The sequence below is a fragment of the Piliocolobus tephrosceles genome, chromosome 10 (assembly GCF_002776525.5).
Source record: "Piliocolobus tephrosceles isolate RC106 chromosome 10, ASM277652v3, whole genome shotgun sequence".
In the NCBI taxonomy this organism is placed as follows: domain Eukaryota; kingdom Metazoa; phylum Chordata; class Mammalia; order Primates; family Cercopithecidae; genus Piliocolobus; species Piliocolobus tephrosceles.
In genome coordinates this window covers 15,586,763-15,607,135 of record NC_045443.1, presented here as the reverse complement: position 1 = coordinate 15,607,135, position 20,373 = coordinate 15,586,763, and the positions used below count along the sequence as shown (strand labels likewise).

The following is a 20,373-nucleotide window of genomic DNA, read 5'->3' as shown; positions in this document are numbered from 1 at the left end:
TTCCTTCCTTCCTTCCTTCCTTCCTTCCTTCCTTCCTTCCTTCCTTCTTTCTTTCTTTCTTTCTTTCTTTCTTTCTTTCTCTCTTTCTCTCTTTCTTTCTTTCTTCTTTTCTTTCTTTCTCTTTTTTTTTTTTTTGAGACAGGGTCTGCTGTGTTACCAAGGCTGGATTAAAACTCCTGGGCTTGGCTAGGCATGGTGGCTCATGCCTGTAATCCCAGCACTTTGGGAGGCCAAGACGGGCAGATCGTGAGGTCAGGAGATCGAGACCATCCTGGCTAACATGGTGAAACCCCGTCTCTTCTAAAAATACAAAAAATTAGCCAGGTGTGGTGGCACGTGCCTGTGGTCCCAGCTGCTCAGGAGGCTGAGGCAGGAGAATCGCTTGAACCTGGGAGGCAGAAGTTGCAGTGAGCTGAGATCGCACCACTGCATTCCAACCTGGGTGACAGAGCGAGACTCTGTCTCAAAAACAACAACAACAACAACAACAACAACAAACAACTTCTGGGCTCAAGGAGTCCTCCCACCTCAGCCTCCCAAGTAGCTGGAACTGTAGGTGTGTGCCACGGCACACAGCTTTACTCTTGTTGTGTAATCATTGAAAACTAAAGTAAGTATGTTTGCCTCTGAGTTTTTCCACAAGTAATAAATATTAAGAATGTTTTCCAAGTATACAGTTCTAGTTGTTTATTACCCTGAAGGTAGCATATTGGATGGACTAAGATAGGCTTTCCAAATATGATGATAATGATTTGAGCTTGTACATTGCACCGCTCCAGTCAGTACCCTAATATATAGGTCACTCCTTCTTCTTTTGGCCAGCAACTTACCAATAGCAAATGTCACAGGATCTGAAGGTGGTCCAATCAAAGGGCCTTTCCTTAGGTATATTACCACCTGGTACTGGGCACCAGGAACCAGATTTTCAATAACAGGTTTGCTTGAGTTCACCTTTAAACCAAACACCCGATAAGATTTATTTAGAGGTGGGCTTTCAGAATGTTACCCAGAGGCTGAAATAATATTCAGAGACTCTTTTTGGAATCACAGATGACTTTGAAATCTAGAAGGCTTTACTGAAGCTGTCAGATTCCAAAATTAGGATGATTTATAGTTTATGTGAACTTTGAAGGGAACTTAGAAGATTCAAATTTTTTCTATTCTAAGCCCTGTGAACTGCTTTATACCCATCAATGTCAATTGTAACTATGCACACTAGAGACACATCAGCCTCTAACCATAATCAAATCAGCAATACCATGAGGATAGTCTGACATTCTAAATTGTAGTGTCAGCTGATTACATGCAAATATCAGTACAGAAATGTCTTTAGTCTCCTGTCACTTAGAAGCATATAATATCTAATTATAGAAATGGAAATGACCGCTGGGCACAGTGACTCACGCGTGTAATCCCAGCACTTTGGGAGGCCAAGGCAAGCGGATCATTTGAAGTCAGGAGTTCAAGACCAGCCTGATGAACATGGTGAAACCCTGTCTCTATTAAAATACAAAGAAAATTAGCTGGGCATGGTGGCGGGTGCCTGTAATCTCAGCTACTCAGGAGACTGGGGTAGGAGAATTGCTTGAACCCAGGAGGTGGAGGTTGCAGTGAGCCAAGATCGTGCCACTGCACTCCAGCCTGGGAAACAGGGAAAAAAAACCCCCAAAAAAAAAAAAAAAAAAAAAAAAAAGAAATGGAAATGACCTTAGAGATGACCTAGTCCAAAGTGATCATTTAATAAATGTAGTAAAGCCAGAGAATGGCCAAGGTCATATATTTAGATGCAGTGTTGGGACTGGAAGCCTAGTGCTGGGATCTCTAATCTACACTATGGGCAGGTCACTGTGCTAAGCATCGAGATGTCCTGGTAAGCACCCTGCCAGGCTGTTGTAGTCCCTAAAATAATACTGTAGAGAACACTTCTCATTTAGATGAGACCTTCTTTACTGTTCTTTTTTTTTTTTTTTCTTGAGATGGAGTCTTGCTCTGTCGCCCAGGCTGGAGTGAAGTGGTGCAATCTCGGCTCACTGCAACCTCCACCTCCCAGGTTCAAGCGATTCACCTGACTCAGGCTCCTGAGTAGCTGTGATTACAGTTGCACACCACCACGCCCAGCTAATTTTTGTATTTTTAGTGGAGACAGGGTTTCACCATGTTGGCCAGGCTGGTCTTGAACTCTTGACCTGAGGTGATCTGCCCGCCTGGGCCTCCTAGAGTGCTAGGATTACAGGCATGAGCCACCACACCTGGCCCTGCTCTTTAAAAAAAAAATTGGATACATAACAAATACCATATAGAGAAAAACAGTGAGAACATATAGATGAATAAAATGCATTTATTAAAGTTGAATGTTGGCACACATAATAATTGATCATTCAACAAAAAGGTTAAGGTGCTGCTTTGACCTTCAGTGTCTCTAATATTTAAGACAGTATTGCTTGGTGGAAAGAACACAGTTTCTTTTTTCAGACTACCTGGAATCAAATCCTGACTCTGCTCATTATTAGCATGGGGTTTTATTTATGCTTTATAATTTATTGAAAATTCTTGCCTTGGTTACTTCGTTGCTAAAATATAGGTAATAAAATTATATATGTCATAGAGTTTGAGAATGTTTAAACTGAGTATCAATAAATACTAACCTTTATTCATCTTATTAACTTTTTGACCTCTAGGATACATAAAATTGTGGAATCGCTCCAAGAAGGAACATGAATCAGTGGAGAACAATGTTGTTTACAGCTTATCTATGCTGTAAGGTGTTTTTTGGAGTCTCATTAAGATTTTAAGGATTAATATAGAACTGGTGATATGATATTAATTTTAAACCTTTCCACACTGGAAACTGATTATACGCAGTAGAAATTATGTAATCTGAATTGGTACAACTTGCTCTACATGTAAGTAAAAGGAGCCATATACCAAAATTTACTTTCCACTGGCTTGAACAAAATAAGATTACATTGAATTAATAAATTGGCATTTTCATTCTTTCTTTCCTATTTATACTCTTTCATATCAGGGTATCTTGCACAACTTTTAGATTTTTAATTCTGCTGGAAGCCATATAGGCAGATTTAGTCAACTAGATCTCTTCATCTGATAGAGAATTTTCCTTCCTTCCTTCCTTCCTTCTTTCCTTCCTTCCTTCCTTCTTTCCTTCCTTCCTTCCTTCCCTCCCTTCCTATCTCCCTCTCTTCCTCCTTTTGTCTTTCTCTCTCTTTCTTTCTTTTTCTGCCTTCCTTCTTCCCTCCCTCCTTCCTTCCTTCCTCTTTCTTTCTTTCTTTCTTTCTTTCTTTCTTTCTTTCTTTCTTTCTTTCTTTCTTTCTTTCTTTCTTTTTTTCTTTCTCTTTCTTTCTTTCTTTCTTTCTCTTTCTTTCTCTCTTTCTTTTTCCTTTTTCTTTCTTTCCTTTCTTCCTCTCTTTCTCTTTCTTTCTTCTCTTTTCTTTCTTTTTGAGACAGAGTCTTGCTCTGTCACTCTGTTGCCTAAGCTGGAGTGCAGTGGCACGATCTTGGCTCACTGCAACCTCTGCCTCCTGGGTTCAAGTGATTCTTGTGCTTCAGCTACCCAAGTAGCTGGAATTACAGGTGTGCGCCATCATGCTCAGCTTATTTTTGTGTTTCTAGTAGAGACAGGGTTTCATTATGTTGGCCAGGCTGGTCTCAAACTCCTGGTCTCAAGCGCCTTTCCTGTCTTGACCTCCCAAAGTGCTGGGATTACATGCATGAACTGCCATGCCCGGCCTGATAGAGAATTTTCTAAAGAGACAAACTATGATAAGAAGATGCATATTATCCACAACTAAGCAGTATTATTTTATTTATTTAAAATACACTTTATATGATAAAACATATATGCTTATTGTAAAAATTGCTCACCCAATAAAAGAACAAATGAAGTAAATTGGAAGTCTTGTTTGTTCTCCTCCCACAAATCCTGACATTTTGATGTGCATTATTCTAGGCCTTCTTCTAACATATATACATAAATAATATGCTATTGAACCACATGATGTGTTATATTATCAACATTGCTCCAGATCGGGTGCAGTAGCTCACGCCTATAATCCCAGCACTTTGGGAGGCCGAGGTGGGTAGATCACCTGAGGTTGGGAATTTGAGACCAGCCTGGCCAACATGGTGAAACCCCGACTCTACTAAAAACACAAAAATTAGCGAGGCGTGGTGGCTCACTTCTGTAGTTCCAGCTCCTTGGGAGGCTGAGGCAAGAGAATCGCTTGCAACTGGGAGGTGGAGGTTGCAGTGAGCCGAGATTATGCCGCTACACTCGAGCCTGGGTGACAGAGCAAGATTCCATCTCAAAACCCCCCCCCCCCAAAAACCAAAAAAATTGCTCCATTTAAACTTAACACATTGTAGACATCTGACTGTAAGTGTAAATGCTGACCTAGCTCATTAATAACCCATTTTGCCTATTTAGAATATTTAGAATAATAAAGGACATAAGGAGCATAGATTGTTTCAGGGTAATGTTAAGGTTTCTTTCTTTTGATAATATTTTAGGTAATAGCTGATTCTAACTATTCAAATGACTATCTGGAATCATAGCTGTTTAAATATGCCATTATAACCGGGCACGGTGGCTCACGCCTGTAATCTCACCACTTTGGAAGGCCGAGGTGGGTGGATCATGAGGTCAAGAGATCGAGAACATCCTGGTCAACATGGTGAAACCCCGTCTCAACTAAAAATACAAAAATTAGCTGGGCGTGGTGGTGCGCACCTGTAGTCCCAGCTAATTGGGAGGCTGAGGCAGGAGAATCGCGTGAACCCAGGAGGCGGAGGTTGCAGTGAGCCGAGATCCTGACTTTGCACTCCACACTCCAGCCTGGCAACAGAGCGAGACTCCGTCTCATAAAAAACATACAAAGAAACAAACAAACAAGAATAAGAAGTAGCTATGGGCACATACATCATATTATTTAAAAAATGACAAAAGGGTAATTGGATTACAGATTACCTGACTTGGTAATAAGTTATAAACACTAGTTTCCATCCTCCCCAATTTCTGAATATTTACTGAGCTGCTAACCTATATTTATACTTCTATGTTTCTCCATGCCTTTTTATTTAGCCTGGACCTCCTTGGGTGTGTGTTGGAGGAGGAAAAGTGGAATGCCTCTGCATTCTGCATGTTAAGTAATGTGTTTTATGTTTTACAAAATAATTCCACACTCCACGCCCCCTTAATTTTCACTCATTTAGCATCCCAATATTTTTCCTGACTGTCTTAGTCCTCATTCCTGAGAATTTAGTTGAGTCCAATGTCTCTCCAACTGGATACCAGTTCTATTCTATTCCTCCTCAGCTAAAGGAATAAGGAGAAAAATGTACTAGAGAGTATAGCAGTCGAAATAAGTATATGATAGACAATTTTTTTTTTTTCGTGGAGACAGGGTTTCTCTATGTTGCCCAGGCTGGTCTTGAACTTCTGAGCTCAAGTGATCTGCCCACCTTAGCTTCCCAAAGTGCTGGGATTACAGGCGCGAGCCACTGCACCTGTATATGATAGACTCTTAAATAATAGGGTTGAACTAGATGATAGTGTAGGTTCCTTTGAGTCTGAGATGCTCTTATTTCCACTTTCTGTGATCTTTCCATCGCTGCTTTTCTACACATTTATTTAGTGGCATAATGGACTATAGTGGTATGATATTATACAAATCTCAAAAAGTTCTTGTGGTAATTGAGATGATGCCTTGCATGGTGGTCTCATTTCTGCTCTCCCCTTTAAATATCAGTCTTCTTGCTTGTAATGCTGAATAGGACATTTCATGTTCTGTTTTCCTATTTGCATTTTGAGAAGATATTGTAAAAGTACATTTGGACTGGTCTTTTCTGGCTCATTGATAATTTACAATATCTATCTCTTCCTTTAACCTTTGTAATCTTATGTGAAAGATATATAATGTGTACATTAGGTAGGGCAAGGGGAGAAATCTACCTTGAAGCAGTTGAGTTCTAGGTCAAGGTCTGTAGGGGAAAACACGTTTTTCTGTCAATGTAATGAGTCAGTCATCTTGGGTACACTCAGGAAAGGAAGCTAATAAGTTATACAATGAACTGTGATTACTAGTTAATCGGTTTAGCATATTTATTCCTTAATTTAATTCAACTCAAGGGACGCCTCATTCTCAAGTAAGGGCTTATCTCAGCATTCTATGGCTTTCTAGTGCTTCAAAGAACACAATTCCTGAATTCATCTTATCAATTTACAATTTATCATTGTTTGAATTTCATTAAATGCTTAATTTTCCTGGGAGGAATGGAAACATCCCAAATAGCTCCCATACAGCAAACATCTTTTCTGCACATTACATTTCCAATGTACTCCACATGAATTGATAACTATTTTTTTCCTTTTGCCTTTAGGGAAGAAAATATGTTTGTAAGACACCAAGAACCACCAAATTTGACCGTGTAAAAACATAAGGCCAGAATTTAGAAAAATAGGACTGGCCCCCAGGTTCTCAGGGCATCTGAGAGCAAGGTCCACTCGGCTCCAGTCGCACGGTTTTACTAAGGATTGGTCTGGCACGTGCATTCCTTCTGCTAACCACTCACAGGACTACTGAGTTGCACACTGTCTCTGCCTGCCCCCGCTCGCCTCTGGGCACAGCTGACTCCTATATATTCTTCAAAGCTCTTTTCAGTTGTGACTGGTGAGGGGGTAGTTTTTTACTTTGTATTATTTATTTATTTATTTATTTTGAAGACGGAGTCTCGCTTTGTCACCCAGGCTGAAGTGCAGTGGCAACATCTCAGCTCACTGCAACCCCCACCTCCCAGGTTCAAGCGATTCTCCTGCCTCAGCTTCCCAAGCAGCTGGGATTACAGGCACGTGCCACCACGCCTGGCTAATTTTTGTATTTTTAGTGGAGACGAGGTTTCACCATGTTGGCCAGGCTGGTCTTGAACTCCTGACCTCAGGTGATCCACCCGCCTTGGCCTCCCAAAGTGCTAGGATTACAGGCGTGAGCCACCGTGCCCAGCCTACTTTATATTCTTTACATTTTAAAGTTTTTTTTTTTTTTTTTTTTTTTAACAATTATGTGTTACTTTTACAGTAAAAATGAAAATTAAAGGACTGGAAAAAAGTAAAACAAACAAAAAACCCTCCAACCCTCTGCTTGGTTGTCTCCTCTGCCATGTTTTCTCCAACCAGTTTCCAAATCCTCTTTCCCCTTCATCCATGTTACTCATGCTCAGCTCCTTCTTCTGTGAACTCCTTGGACTCTCATCATTCATTTTAAGCTGAGGCCTTATTCTACACAGTGCAGTCATTATAGGTTCACTTATCTATTGTTCTCACTAGATTATAAGCTCTGCAAGAGCAGGATGTTTAAACATTTCTAACATCTATCTTAGTACCTGGCACATCATATTCTCTTGATGCTCAGCAAATTCTCTTGAATATGGAATAAAAGAGAAAGGAACATGGCCCTCCTGTGAAGAGAAAGGGAGACGACAATGCCATGGAAAAGCCATTCCCACTCATTTCTGGCCCCTCTGGCTCTTGGGAACACTCATACAACACACCAATCCCAGCAGACCTCAGCATGGCTTCCTGCAATTGCCTCCGTGGCATTGCCCTGTAAGGCTGTGCTTAGGTGGGACTGGCGAGCCCATCCTCATTTCCTCTCCTTTACCTGAGTGCAGTACTGTTTTTCAAGCCTCTGGCTTTCCTTTTGTTTCTGGCAGGTCAGCGACACCACAGACACAATGGTGCTGTTGTAGTTCTCTTGGGAAGATGTCCAGGACATCAAGGCAGTGGTTGAGCTTAAAACGTGGACACTCACGTGCTGGGGCTTCTCGGTCAGTTCTTCAATCCACTCTCCTGAAGGACCTGCACATTTCAAATTGGAACACAGGGGAGGCTGCACATTGCACTGATTAAGATAAGAGATTCTGGTTTAAAAAATCATGTTTTCTTTTCGCCCTTACAATGAGATTCAAAGTAAGATGGGTGGTCAGACTGGCAACTCTTCAGGTCCTCTGCCCAGCTGCAACCCTCTACTCCTTGATCTCACCTTGATCTAAACAGCAGCCTCAGCAATAACAGCAGAAACGAAAGCACCACTTCAATCGTCGTGTGCATGTGAGAGTATTCTGGTAAATTCTTCACCAGAGAAAATTTACTTCTCTTTTAACAAAGAGTGAACATGGCAGTGTGGCATTTCATCAGGGCTTATAATTCCTTTGCTACTAGGATCTTTGGTCTCTAGGAATAATTACTTCGAGATCCAAATCAGCCTAGACTACTATCATGTGAAAACGTTTGAATTTGGCAACAATGAGAACAAAAAGGCAGGTTGTGATTCTATTAGAGAAGAAACACGCAACAGGCTGGCTCCATTAAAGAAGCTGGCTGAAACCTGGATGATAATTTGAGGAATACAACAGGATCCTTACCATAAAATATCTCCATAGAAGTGCCCATCCTTAGTTTTGTTCTCTTTTGTTCATAAAGTGGTTCTTAACACAGTGCCTGACACCTAGTAAGGACTCAAGACGTGTTAAGGTGATTATTATCTACAGAAATTCCCTGCTGAAATGCAAATGTGAAACTTCCATTTATTTGCTTAGGATGCATTTCTCAGCTCCTTAATTTAACGCTGTATTCCTAGGCTGAGACCCAGGAGAGGAAAAGGAGCAAGTGGCTCTACTGGGGAGGACAGACTAAGGTTCGGTGTAACTGGTGCAAGGGAAATGATAATAAAAAATGATATTAATTATAGTAAAGAGATATGGAATCCATTATATGTTTATATATTTGTTCCTGGCAGGTCAGTGACACCACAGACACAAGGATGCTACCGTAGTTCTCTTGGGAAGATGTCTAGGATATCACAGTAGTGGTTGAGCTTAAAACATGGCTGCTCACATATAAACTGCTTTTCAGCATATAAACTGTTTTTAGCATGTAAACTTCAAGTTTATATGTGTTACATATTTCATTCCTTTAACTTATATTTACTTATTTGTTTATTTATTTTGAGATGGAGTGTCACTCCGTCACCCAGGCTGGAGTGCAGCCTTATCTTGGCTCACTGCAACCTCCACCTACTGGGTTCAAGCGATTCTCCTGCCTCAGCCTCCCGAGTAGCTGGGATTACAGGTGTCCACCACCACGCCTGGCTAATATTTGTACTTTTAGTAGAGAGAGGGTTTCACCATGTTGGCCAGGCTAGTCTCGAACTCCTGACCTCAGGTGATCCGCCTGCCTTGGCCTCCCAAAGTGCTGGGGTTACAGGTGTGAGCCACCGTGCTTGGCCCCTTTAACTTTTATAACAAGCCAATGAGATAAGTACTTTTATTAAATCTCACTTTCAGATGCGAAAACTGAGGCAGAGAGCGGGTAAGTCGAACTAGGTTTCACACACAGGAAGTCTGATTCCAAAATCCATGCTCTCAGCCCTGCATGAGACTTCCTGGAGCACTATGAAATAGTAAAAATTTGGAGACAGGATAATTGCACTAAGACTCAGTTTGGTCCTTATTAGTGGTGCAACTCTGGACAAATGAGTTAACTGTTTGGACGAACGGAGGCAGGATGGTGCACTTCCGGGTTCTTCTTCACCACCAACTCTTCCCATGTGTGTGAGAATGCAGCTGACGTCCGGGAAGGTGCAGTCCGGGAAGGTGCAGATTAATCAGACATGCACCAGGTGATGTCAATCCGAGGAGACCAAGATTTACCTGGTGGCACCTGCGGAGCGCCCCCCACTCCCCCGACATGCCCGTGCCCCGCCTATTGCCCTTCCACTCCTAGAAAAGTCGCTCCCAGCAGATGCGCCGGGGGCGGGCTTTCTCAGCCCCCACTCTTGTCGGGACTGTATTAGAAACCACCACCCCGCCCCCAGCTCCTGTCCCTGAAGCTAGATGACCAAAGAATAAATTTGCAGTTTTGCTTTTAGCCTTGCCTACTTGCTGGTTCTTTTGTGCCCACTCTGGTGGTCTTAGAAAAACAAATCATTAACGTCTCTGAATCTCAGTCGTTGCATCTGTTAAATGGATAAATCATGGAATTTTAGAATAGAGTAGAACTTTAGAGACCCACTGCCTTATTTTGCTGATATGGTTTGGCTCTGTCCCCACCCAATGTCATCTCGAATTGTAATCCCCACTTATCAAGGGAGGGACCTGATGGGAGGTAATTAGATCATGGAGGCGGTTTCCCCCATGCTGTTCTCAAGATAATGAGGGAGTTCTCACGAGATCTGATGGTTTAAAAGTGGGAGTTTCCCCTGCTCTCTCTCTCTCTCTCTCTGTCCTGCCACCCTGTGAAAAAGGTTCTTGCTTCCCCTTCGCCTTCTGCCGTGATAAGTTTCCTGAGACCTCCCTGCCATGCTGAACTGTGAGTCAATTAAACCTCTTTTCTTTATAAATTACTCAGTCTCAAGTAGTTCTTTATAGCAGTGTGAAAACGGACTAATACATTTGCTGATGAGGAAACTGAGGCCCAGAGAGATAAACAAGCTGCCTGAAGTCACAGAGCTAGTAAGTGCTTGTGACCCAACCCAGACCTCCTGTCTCCTGAGTTAGCGCTTTGTGACAATCTGATTAATTTACCTCATAAAGTTGCTGTTGGGATCAAATGAGATAATATGTGTTAGCGAACTACATAAACGCGAAGTGTTGCTACTGTTCTGAAGAGTACTGGTGTAGTGGGGGCACGGAGGGCAAAGGTTGAAGGAAGCAAAACAAATTCAGTTATTTAACAGTTTTACCTTATGACTGACCTGATAATCAACCCGAGGAATTGGGTCATTGCAGGCTAAATGAAAATGGATTTTGTTATCAAATATTCCTGAGTTCTAATCTTAATTTTGACACTTGGGGAAGTCACTGAACTTTCTGCGATTCAGTTTGTTTTTTAATGTGAAAAATGGGGGTAATGAAAGTGTGCCCTTCATAAGGCTATTGGCAGACTAGTGCAAATTCCTACCTGAATTCTCATCTCTGGGAAGGACTTCAAAGCTACATAAATGTAAATTATAATGCAACAACATGAACATATAATAAATTATAATGTAACAGCTCAACTCCAGAATATGTGAAACAGTTTGGTCAGGAAAAATGGGCTGAAAATATAATTTAGCTGGTGTGTGACTACATTATGCTGAGCAAACGTGAGCCACCCTAATTTGTTGCTCATTTACCCAGTTAGGTGTATTTATATATGGGGTATCTGTTTTTTAAACCAAAGAAGTATATGCAGTACATCTGAATAACTCATTACCACAGAACAGAATCTCCTAAGCACTTAAAAACTCATTCTTTTAGCAACAGAGAAAAAACAAAACTTCTGGCAGCCTGTATTTTTCTAGATAAATATTAAGATGCATCTCTTTAAAGTTATCACATTTTTGAGCAATTCCGACATATCCTCAATGTCACTAGTCACTTTAGATACTCTAAGAATAGAGCAGAGCGCATGAAAGATACAAGTGGTTCCATAAATACTTCTTGAATGTACAAGAGAATGAATAAATATGCAAACGGTATAACTCCAGCCTAGGATTTTACAATTTGACATGAGAAGCAAGATGCACCTAAAATAAATCTAGAAAAATACCACACACTAATAAGTTCTGTGTTTTGTGCTGTGTACTATGAGACAGAATAGGAATTCAGAGAAGAGAAAAGTCAGAAAGACCAGAATTGTTGCAGAGTTTTCGTGGAGGCTGTTCACATGTGCGGTGGATCTGTACTGGTGCAGAAAGAGACCATTTGGTCAGTGAGGCGTTTTTAGTCTTATGGAAAGAATGAAATCCTCAACTTTGTTCTCTTTCTTAAGTAATCACATGTCCAAGGTCTCTGACACTTGAAAGACACACAAGGCAGTTGGGAATACATTTTCTATGCATCTGATAAATCTTTAAGGCCTTTCTTTTGCCAGAGGTGATATTTTTGGCTTTTCTTTTAGTAAAAATATTATATGGGAAAGTTTTAACATTTTTAAGCTGCTGCATAAACTGAGCTCCTCTTTTGCTCTCATCCATTCTTGAACGAAAGGTGGTATTTTGCCGTTCCATATGGCAATAGGGTATGTGGTGGTTATCCTTTTCTGAAAGCAATTTTTACTCTTTGCCTTCTGGTTTTTCTTTCTACTGATTGGAGGCACATGTAACTCCTGATAGGGTAGGTTGCTGATTTTTGACCTCTATACTTCCAGTAAACATAGTCAGTTTAGCTAAACACGTTATAGAGGCAGGTACTGTTTGTGCAACCTTCAGAGGCTAACTTTTGCTGTGCTGTTACTCTTATGGAATTGGTAGAGGCCACCCTAGGACTTGACACTGGGGCTTTTAGGTTGCTCTAGCTATGGCTTTTTCCACTAATTTTATGGAGACCACCTGGGTGTACTTGAATCTCTGTCTTTCTTTTGAGCTTCACGAGCTCAATACTCTAACGAGATTTTTCACAGTCCTATAATGTCATTTCATTATGGCCTCAAGCAAATGTTGTATTTCCCAAACTATATGTCCACATCCTTGGAGGGTTTGTTATGGCTAATGTGGAAGGTCAGTTTAATAAATATTCAATTATCACAATAGTGAAAAGAATCCTCAAGTTAAACCTGTGGATAGGATTGCTACTATTAAATATGCATATATTTCCTCTGCTGTCCAAAGCTTGTGGATCTCAGCCTCTCCTGATCTTGAAGACTTCTCCGCATCTCTAAGGTTTGTGAATAGTTGACATCTGAGCATCAATAATCTCACCAGTTCCCTTGTTCTAGCTCCCCAGTAAGTGTAAAATGATCTCTTTGTTACTTACTGATATAAAAGCTGAGTGATTTTGCTGACTGGCTTTTTCGAGTTTCACAAGATCCTGAGGAACTGAAGGTTGTCACAGATAACTTATATTTCCCAGGTTCCTTCAGTTCTGCGACAAATTCATGTGCTTCTTCATCCACCGTCAAATATTCAGTAAAGTTCTCTAAATCATATATAGAAAAGAGAAGATATATGAACTGACACCTGGAAAGGCCCTGGGTATAGACAAGTCAATTAATGAAAAAAAAAAAATTAGGTATTTTAAATGTTCCCTCCTTTTGTCAAGTTCAGTTACACCTCTAAACTAAAGGTACTATTAAAGAATATAAGTAAGAGTTCAGTATTTTTACAACCTTCCAAATAACAAAACTCAAATACAGCATTCAAATCAATAAAACTAGGGATGGGTCTACACTGTGCATCTTTATGTACTCCTACCCAACAAAATTATGTTTACACAACAGAAGTAGATAGTCGGGAAAAGATAACAATTGTTGGCTTCCTCATCACGAGGTAAGGGATAAAAAATAACCAGCATCAAATATCTTGTAAGTTCTTTGTGGTAGTATTAACCATTCAGAAGTGCTTTAATGTTTATTTAAAATACATCTCATTTTTAAAGATTTATTTTCTGATGTACCCCAGAACTTAAAGTAAAATTTAAAAATAATAATCATGGTAATATTTTTCCTTCATCCATTTGCTTTCAGATCTTCTTAAATAAAGAATTATTTCACAATGCATCACAGTCCATCCATCCTCTGCTGCTTATTACTTCATTTGAAGTCATTATCATCAGTTGGTGACTACAACAGCCTTCAAAAGAAGGCACTGTAGTCAGATAAATGCATAATAGAACCTTCATGAGAAGAGGCAGTAAAAAATTTTTGTAATGACAAGATCCTATTTGCCATAGGAACGTATTTAGGAACAGAAAAATAAAAGACAATTAGGGAAACTTTAAAAAAAATGTAGGCAATTCCAAGAAAATGACTTTTGACTCAAATAATTAAGAATTTTCTTTTTATGTGTTATTTGGTTATGTTGAATGCTGTATCATCTTGTATAGAAGAATCCACAGATTTTTGTTGTATCTCATGCTATTAAGTAAAATAGGAGTAAACAATATGTCAGTATATGAGACTACATGGGCCTTAAACTCTCACCCTAAAAATAAGGCTATCATTGTAACTTCAAATTTTTACAAATTATAACCTCTGCCACTTAAACTACTAGACCGGAAAATGGAAAATGAAGTATATTACTGTAAAAACTAAACAAACAACAAATAACCATAAAAATCGACCAAACAACAATTGAGATAGGTATCATGACCCAAACTTGCTGAAAGTCATGGCTCTACTTTCCTAAGTTAGTAGGCTAACATATAAAGAGTGAATCTCAGATGCTGAGTTAGTCAATGCAAAATGTAATATAGTAGCTATATGGAAATGTCAGTAGCTGCATATTTTCCATGTTACTATCAGCTTCTCTTTGGAAAACTGTGGTGCTTGTTCCAGAGGGACACACCCTGAAGGGAACAAGAGTAGCTGGTTAGCAGGACACAAACCTCATATTCTTGAGGAAAGTAGTAATGTGTTCATAAGTATTACTTCACTGCCATGTTTAAAAATTTGCATATGAGAAAACAGAAAATTTCTCTAGGATATGCTGTAATATTCTGGGATAGTTAGATCTTTGATTCAAAATATTTCCAAATATAATGTTTTCCTCATGGTTCTGAGACATAAGAAATATCAGGCAGTAAAATATATACAGTTGGCAGTACTCACAACTTGTGAATCACCCAAACCTTCTGATTCTTACCCAGTCTATTCATTTGGGTTTTCTGCTTTGTCTGCATTGGATACCCAATTACATTCTTCCCTTTCTTTACCATTATTCTTTGGCGATTGAGTGTCTATGATCAGTGTTTCTAAACTCAAATTTAAAAACACTTCAATTCCCCTTCCTTTGTATCAGTTCTTATTTCCTCTGATTTCCTACTGCTTTACCTTCTCGTTCAATATGAATATGGAAGCCATCAAAAGCAGTGGGTGGTTTGGGTGGTAACCAGGTCAATATCATTTGCACAGGGAAAAAGGAGAGAGAGCCTGATGTTGACTTCTCTGTCTCACTGAGTGTACTGTTATTTTCGTATTCCATGGGAAGTACGCTGACAAATTCATCTTCACTTTCAGGAGTTGCAGATGCACTGTCCCACCAATATGGCTGCGACGTAGTTTCATAGTCACTGCTATTAAAATCAGGCCAACCGGAAGAAATGTTGCCCGAGGGAAGTTCAGGGGTTTCTTCTGTAAAATGGAAGAGTTTTTCTTTTCCTATTGTATCTTGTGATCTCATGAAGGATTCCTCTGGGAAATTGCCACTCTGTTCTTCCCAGTTGTTTTTGTTCAAGTTTACAATACGAATGGAAATATTCTGAGGTGGATAAGGGGCTGTAAGAGAGAGAATGTTCATTTTCAAGTAATTTTTAATTCAATTAGAGTGAATACTTAATTTCTTAATGAGTCAGGGACAAAAGCAGATTTTTAAAAATGGAATTTAATTTTACTTCTAATACATAGACAAATTTACGTCACGATAAACTGTGTTTTTCTCCATATACATACTTCTAACATTTTGTGGATGATGTGTACCTGTTAACATACCACTAGTCACACTTGAAATACATTAACTTGCAATATTATGCTTGTTGAAGTGGTAATTTAACCACTTCTAAAAGCAGAGTATGTAAATATTTTTCAGTTTATCATAATCTCACTTACAAAAAAATGTATCTCTGTTCCTGGATTTTTATTACAAAGAAAAAACAAGTATAGTGTACTTATAGCTATGAAGATGAAAATACTCCATGTGACATAGTTGCACCTAGGAGAGTTGCATGCGTGTGCTGCCTTTAGAGATGTTAACACACATGTTAGAAATATGGCTTCACTCCTCACCTCTCTAAAATGAAACATATAAGCACAAAATGAGTTCGTAAATTATGGAAGCACACTTTACTTACAGGGAGAAAACTACAAAGACACACTGCATAGTCCCTGCCTATAACAGTTTCTACTTGGCCTTCAAATAGCAGTTCAATTATCACCTCTTCCATGAACTTTTTTTGAATTTTTTGTTTTTTTTGAGGTGGAGTCTTGCTCTGTCGCCCGGGCTGGAGTGCAGTGGCCGGATCTCAGCTCATTGCAAGCTCCGCCTCCTGGGTTTACGCCATTCTCCTGCCTCAGCCTCCTGAGTAGCTGGGACCACAGGCGCCCGCCACCACGCCTGGCTAGTTTTTTTGTATTTTGTAGTAGAGATGGGGTTTCAGAATCTCTCTCTGTTGCTCAGGCTAGAGTGCAATGGCGTGGTCTTGGCTCACTGCAACCTCCGCCTCCTGGATTCAAGCGGTTCTCCTGCCTCAGCCTCCCGAGTAGCTGGGATTACAGGCACCAGCCATCAAGACCGGCTAGTATTTGTATTTTTAGTAGAGATGGGGTTTCATCATATTGGCTAGGCTGGCCTCAAACTCCTGACCTCAGGTGATCCACTCGCCTCAGCCTCCAAAAGTGCTGAGATTACAGGCATGAGCCACCGCGCTAGGCCCCATGAACTTCTAATAAAAATTTCTCTCTCCTTTGTGCTGTTAAATAACTTTGTACCTCTTTTATAATATTTATCTCATTCTGCCTTTTATTAGTGCCATTTGTGTATTACGAGTACCATTTTTTGAGGACAAGGATCCTGTCTCATCAGTCTTTGTCTTCATGTCTCAGTACTTAGAACAAATTCCAGGTAGAAGGTGCTCAATTAATGTTTTTCTACTTACATTGAATAATGAAAACATAAATAGAATCTTAAATGTTGACATTAGGTGAGTTAGTGATTTAGCTGAAATAGTTTCCTGGTCTTAGACTAATGAATAAGAATCATGATATCTTAGAATTTCAAATTGTCAAGACCTTAGAAGTAATCTATCATAAGCCTTTCCTGATGCTCATCAGAATGGCCTCTCCAGCTTTCCTATTGAGTACGCAGGCACATTAGACACATATGATGTTGCTTATATTGGTGGGTACTTAGTAGATATATGCTTATTTTACCCATTCATTCTTCCATCCATACATCCATCTATCCATCCATCCATCCATCCGTCCATCCATCCATCCATCCATCCACGCACCTATCCATCCATCCTACAATAGTGCTTTATATTAGTGGTGTTACGAAAATTAAGCACTTCAAGTTTGAGATACATTTGAATTTCAATATTTTCCTTTAATAATCTGATAAACTGTACTAGAATGTCTTCCCTCTTTTTTCTGGCATAGGGCCACTTGTCAGTAATAACTGATGTCTACTAGATCTGGGTAAGTTACTTAATTATAACCTTTGGTAATAATATAGTAGTTTTTATTCAAAGATTATAAATCTATGATTGCATTGACATATTTTAGATTTTTCTTATTGAATATTTTGCCCAGTTCTTTTTACATTGATATAAAATCTGTTTTAGGTTATTAAACATATGCATTTTCTTTCTTTGCTCTGGACCAGAATATTTCTTAGGATAAATATACAGCAAAATATAACTGAATTATTTTTTCACGGTATTTGATTCTTCAGGAGACTTACCAGTTCTGTGCTGTTTGGGTTCATGACTGACACCACTGTACTCAACAAGGGTACTTTTATTAAAAGTTGCCTCAGATACCAGCTGAAAGGTGATATTACTATAACACATTCCTGGCAGCCAGTGATTAAATACTGTTTTTCCCTTAAAGAAATCTGTGAAGAGAAAATCAATTGCATGAAAAATATGGTCTTCTAAATGTCATACACTTCTGGAAAGTTTGAAACAATTATGGCTAAACATTCACAACATAATATTTCCTTCAACTACTGTTATGGTCAATAATAAAGAGTTAGTAGAAGGCTAGAGACGAAATGTTGAATGTTTAGACTCAGTCCTCAAGGGCTTTTTCTGACAAAATGCCTAAGAAAATCGAACACAATTGGAGTTCACTTTTTATGATAGGAATTTTGGGGTATGTACTAATTGAAGGAGATAATATAAAGAAATTGTAGACGTTAAGTTTACAATGGCCATTTACTTTAAGATAAAAATTCAAGGTATTTTGCCACCTTATGACCTGAAAAAAAGCAATTTTACAAGAAAAGTTTTCATTTAGAAAAACTAGCCTAATTTAAAACTGGTTTATTTGCCAGTTTGAAGACAGAACCTGCCCAAAAATAGAAATAATAGAAGTTTGGACTCCACTTAGAAAACTTTAAAGTGAATAACAATAAACTAAAAATCCAATCCAACTCAAAAGAAATGAGAGAAAAAACTAAAAATACCACTTATTGAATTGAAATCTAAAAGTAGTTTGAAGAAGTAATAAGAAGTAATTGACTTAAGAATGGGATTATATTATTTTAAAATTTATGATTAACAAAAGTTTCAGTAATTGCTTTTTAGTCATTCATAAATACATTTGCATATGATCTATAAACAACTTTCCATTTATTAATTTGCAGATTAGCTGTTTTCATTGTAAATAAACAATATAATAATTTGTGGAATTTATGCTTCTTTGATTTTTTCAAAGTTTAAAAAAAATAAATTCACTGCGTATATTTCATTCATTCATTCACTCATTTTGAGATGGAGCCTTGCTCTGTCGCCCAGGCTGGAGTGCAGTGGTGTGATCTTGGCTCACGGCAACCTCTGCCTCCCGGGTTCAAGCAATTCTTCTGTCTCAGCCTCCTGAGTATCTGGAATTACAGGTGCCCGCCACAACGCCCGGCTAGTTTTTTTGGTTGTTTTAGTAGAGACAGTGTTTCACCATGTTGGCCAGGCTAGTCTGAACTCCTGAACTCAAGTGATCTGCCCACCTCGGCCTCCCAAAGTGCTGAAATTACAGATGTAAGCCACCACTCCCAGCCCCACTGCTTATATTTTAAATAGTGTCGCAGAAAAAATAAATCCATGGAAGAAATGAGTGTGTAAAAGCAGCAAGTCAAAGTGACATTTTTCTGGATGTCATGCTCTGTGTGCTTCAATACTCTTTCTCTTCCCACCAATACATGTTTCCAGCTATAGTTAGCCAACTCTGGTAGCATTACCTACCTCCCACCCCCACCCGATGTGTCCTGAGAGTATTCAAGTTCCTTCACTAGGATTCACTCCCAAATGAAACTGAATGCCCTCTCTTCCCTCTCCCTCCAGCCCCTTCTACCCAGAGACGTTGATTTTGTTCCTTTGACTAATTTGAAGTATTACTTCTCCTGGGCTCTTTTCTCTCCCTTCCCCACAAGGTTCCCATCAAGCGAATAAAAAAGCAAAACTAATTTTTGTATGTTAATGTATTCATTTAGCTGGTGATACAGCATCGCATTTGAGGATGCTGGATCATCTCCAAGTGAAACTTTGCAAAAGGCACCACTCTGGCTTCCCAGTCCCGGAAATGCCCATCTATCATACCCAGAAGGAAATGGTTACTTGTGCTTCTAAACTTAAGTCTGAATTTATTTCCTGTACCAGGCATGCTGCCTTAGGGAAGAGTAACATGTAAGTGATAATAATTTGAGTGTTTCTCATGCTGTACACATGACACATGACTCTCAAGAAATGAACCAGATGTTCTAGGTTTCCTCATAGCATGATTTTCATAAGTCAATAATTATTTTAATGGCTCATTTATAGGTCAAATAGTGAATTATAAAACCTCTTTGCAGTAAGGGAGAACATCATTTGGGAAAAGCTGTGTAAAAAGTGAGGGTCATCATTGATTCAGCCTTCCTTTTGCTGCTTACCTTTATATAGCATTGTCCGGAAGTCTTTACCTTCCCAGTAGCTAATGTTCACTCTTGTGAAAACGTTATATTTTTCTGGGTAATGAATTTCAAACAGGACTCCTGTTTCAGGAGAAGGTTTATAGTCATATATGGAAACACTGGTTACAGGTAGAGGTTCTACAGAAGTGAAGCAAATGGAGAAAGGGAAAAGAAAGAGGAGAGAGAAAGACCGATATCAATACTTGAATGAACCAAGGATTACACCTACCAGAAATTCACACATATTTTCACTGTCTGTGGGCACTATACTCCTCAGTACCCATGAATTGAATGTTCTTAGCAGTAATTAATAAAGTACATTTTATATAGTGCTTTCTGATTTTTGAAAAACTTTTACATTTATTTTTCCTTTTGCAACAGTCCTGATATCTAGGAAGAGCAAATATTAATATATCCTTCCCACTGATAAATATAATGATGACTCACAGACTAAATTACTTGTCCAAGGTAATTTAACAAGTACATGACAGTCTGTATCTTCAGATTCCCAGTTTATTTTTCTTTTTCTCATGCGAAGGAAATTTGACATTAGTAACAGACCAGTAACAGAAAATAAATTTTGGCTCAGACCAATGATAGTTATATGATCATTTATTTCTTCGTGTGAGCATAGCACTTATTTTTCCATATGAAGTATAAAATTTTAAACTCTCCAATGTTGTAAAAAATATATTTTGTGGTGTTTCTCAAACCACTTTTT

General features: G+C 39.1%; 1 protein-coding gene across 2 annotated transcripts in view; it reads right to left on the bottom strand.

Moving 5' to 3' along the window:
* Window positions 1-20,373, bottom strand: part of PTPRO (protein tyrosine phosphatase receptor type O) — a 271,807-nt gene that overhangs the window by 83,700 nt on the left and 167,734 nt on the right. For both annotated transcript variants that reach the window (XM_023226147.2, XM_023226148.2), the window contains exons 3-8: window positions 19,632-19,790; window positions 17,448-17,600; window positions 14,822-15,265; window positions 12,808-12,969; window positions 7,674-7,870; window positions 831-951 (exon numbers count right to left, since the gene is read on the bottom strand). In XM_023226147.2, coding sequence (XP_023081915.1) covers window positions 831-951; window positions 7,674-7,870; window positions 12,808-12,969; window positions 14,822-15,265; window positions 17,448-17,600; window positions 19,632-19,790 — 1,236 coding nt within the window. The remainder of the gene's footprint in view (window positions 1-830; window positions 952-7,673; window positions 7,871-12,807; window positions 12,970-14,821; window positions 15,266-17,447; window positions 17,601-19,631; window positions 19,791-20,373) is intronic.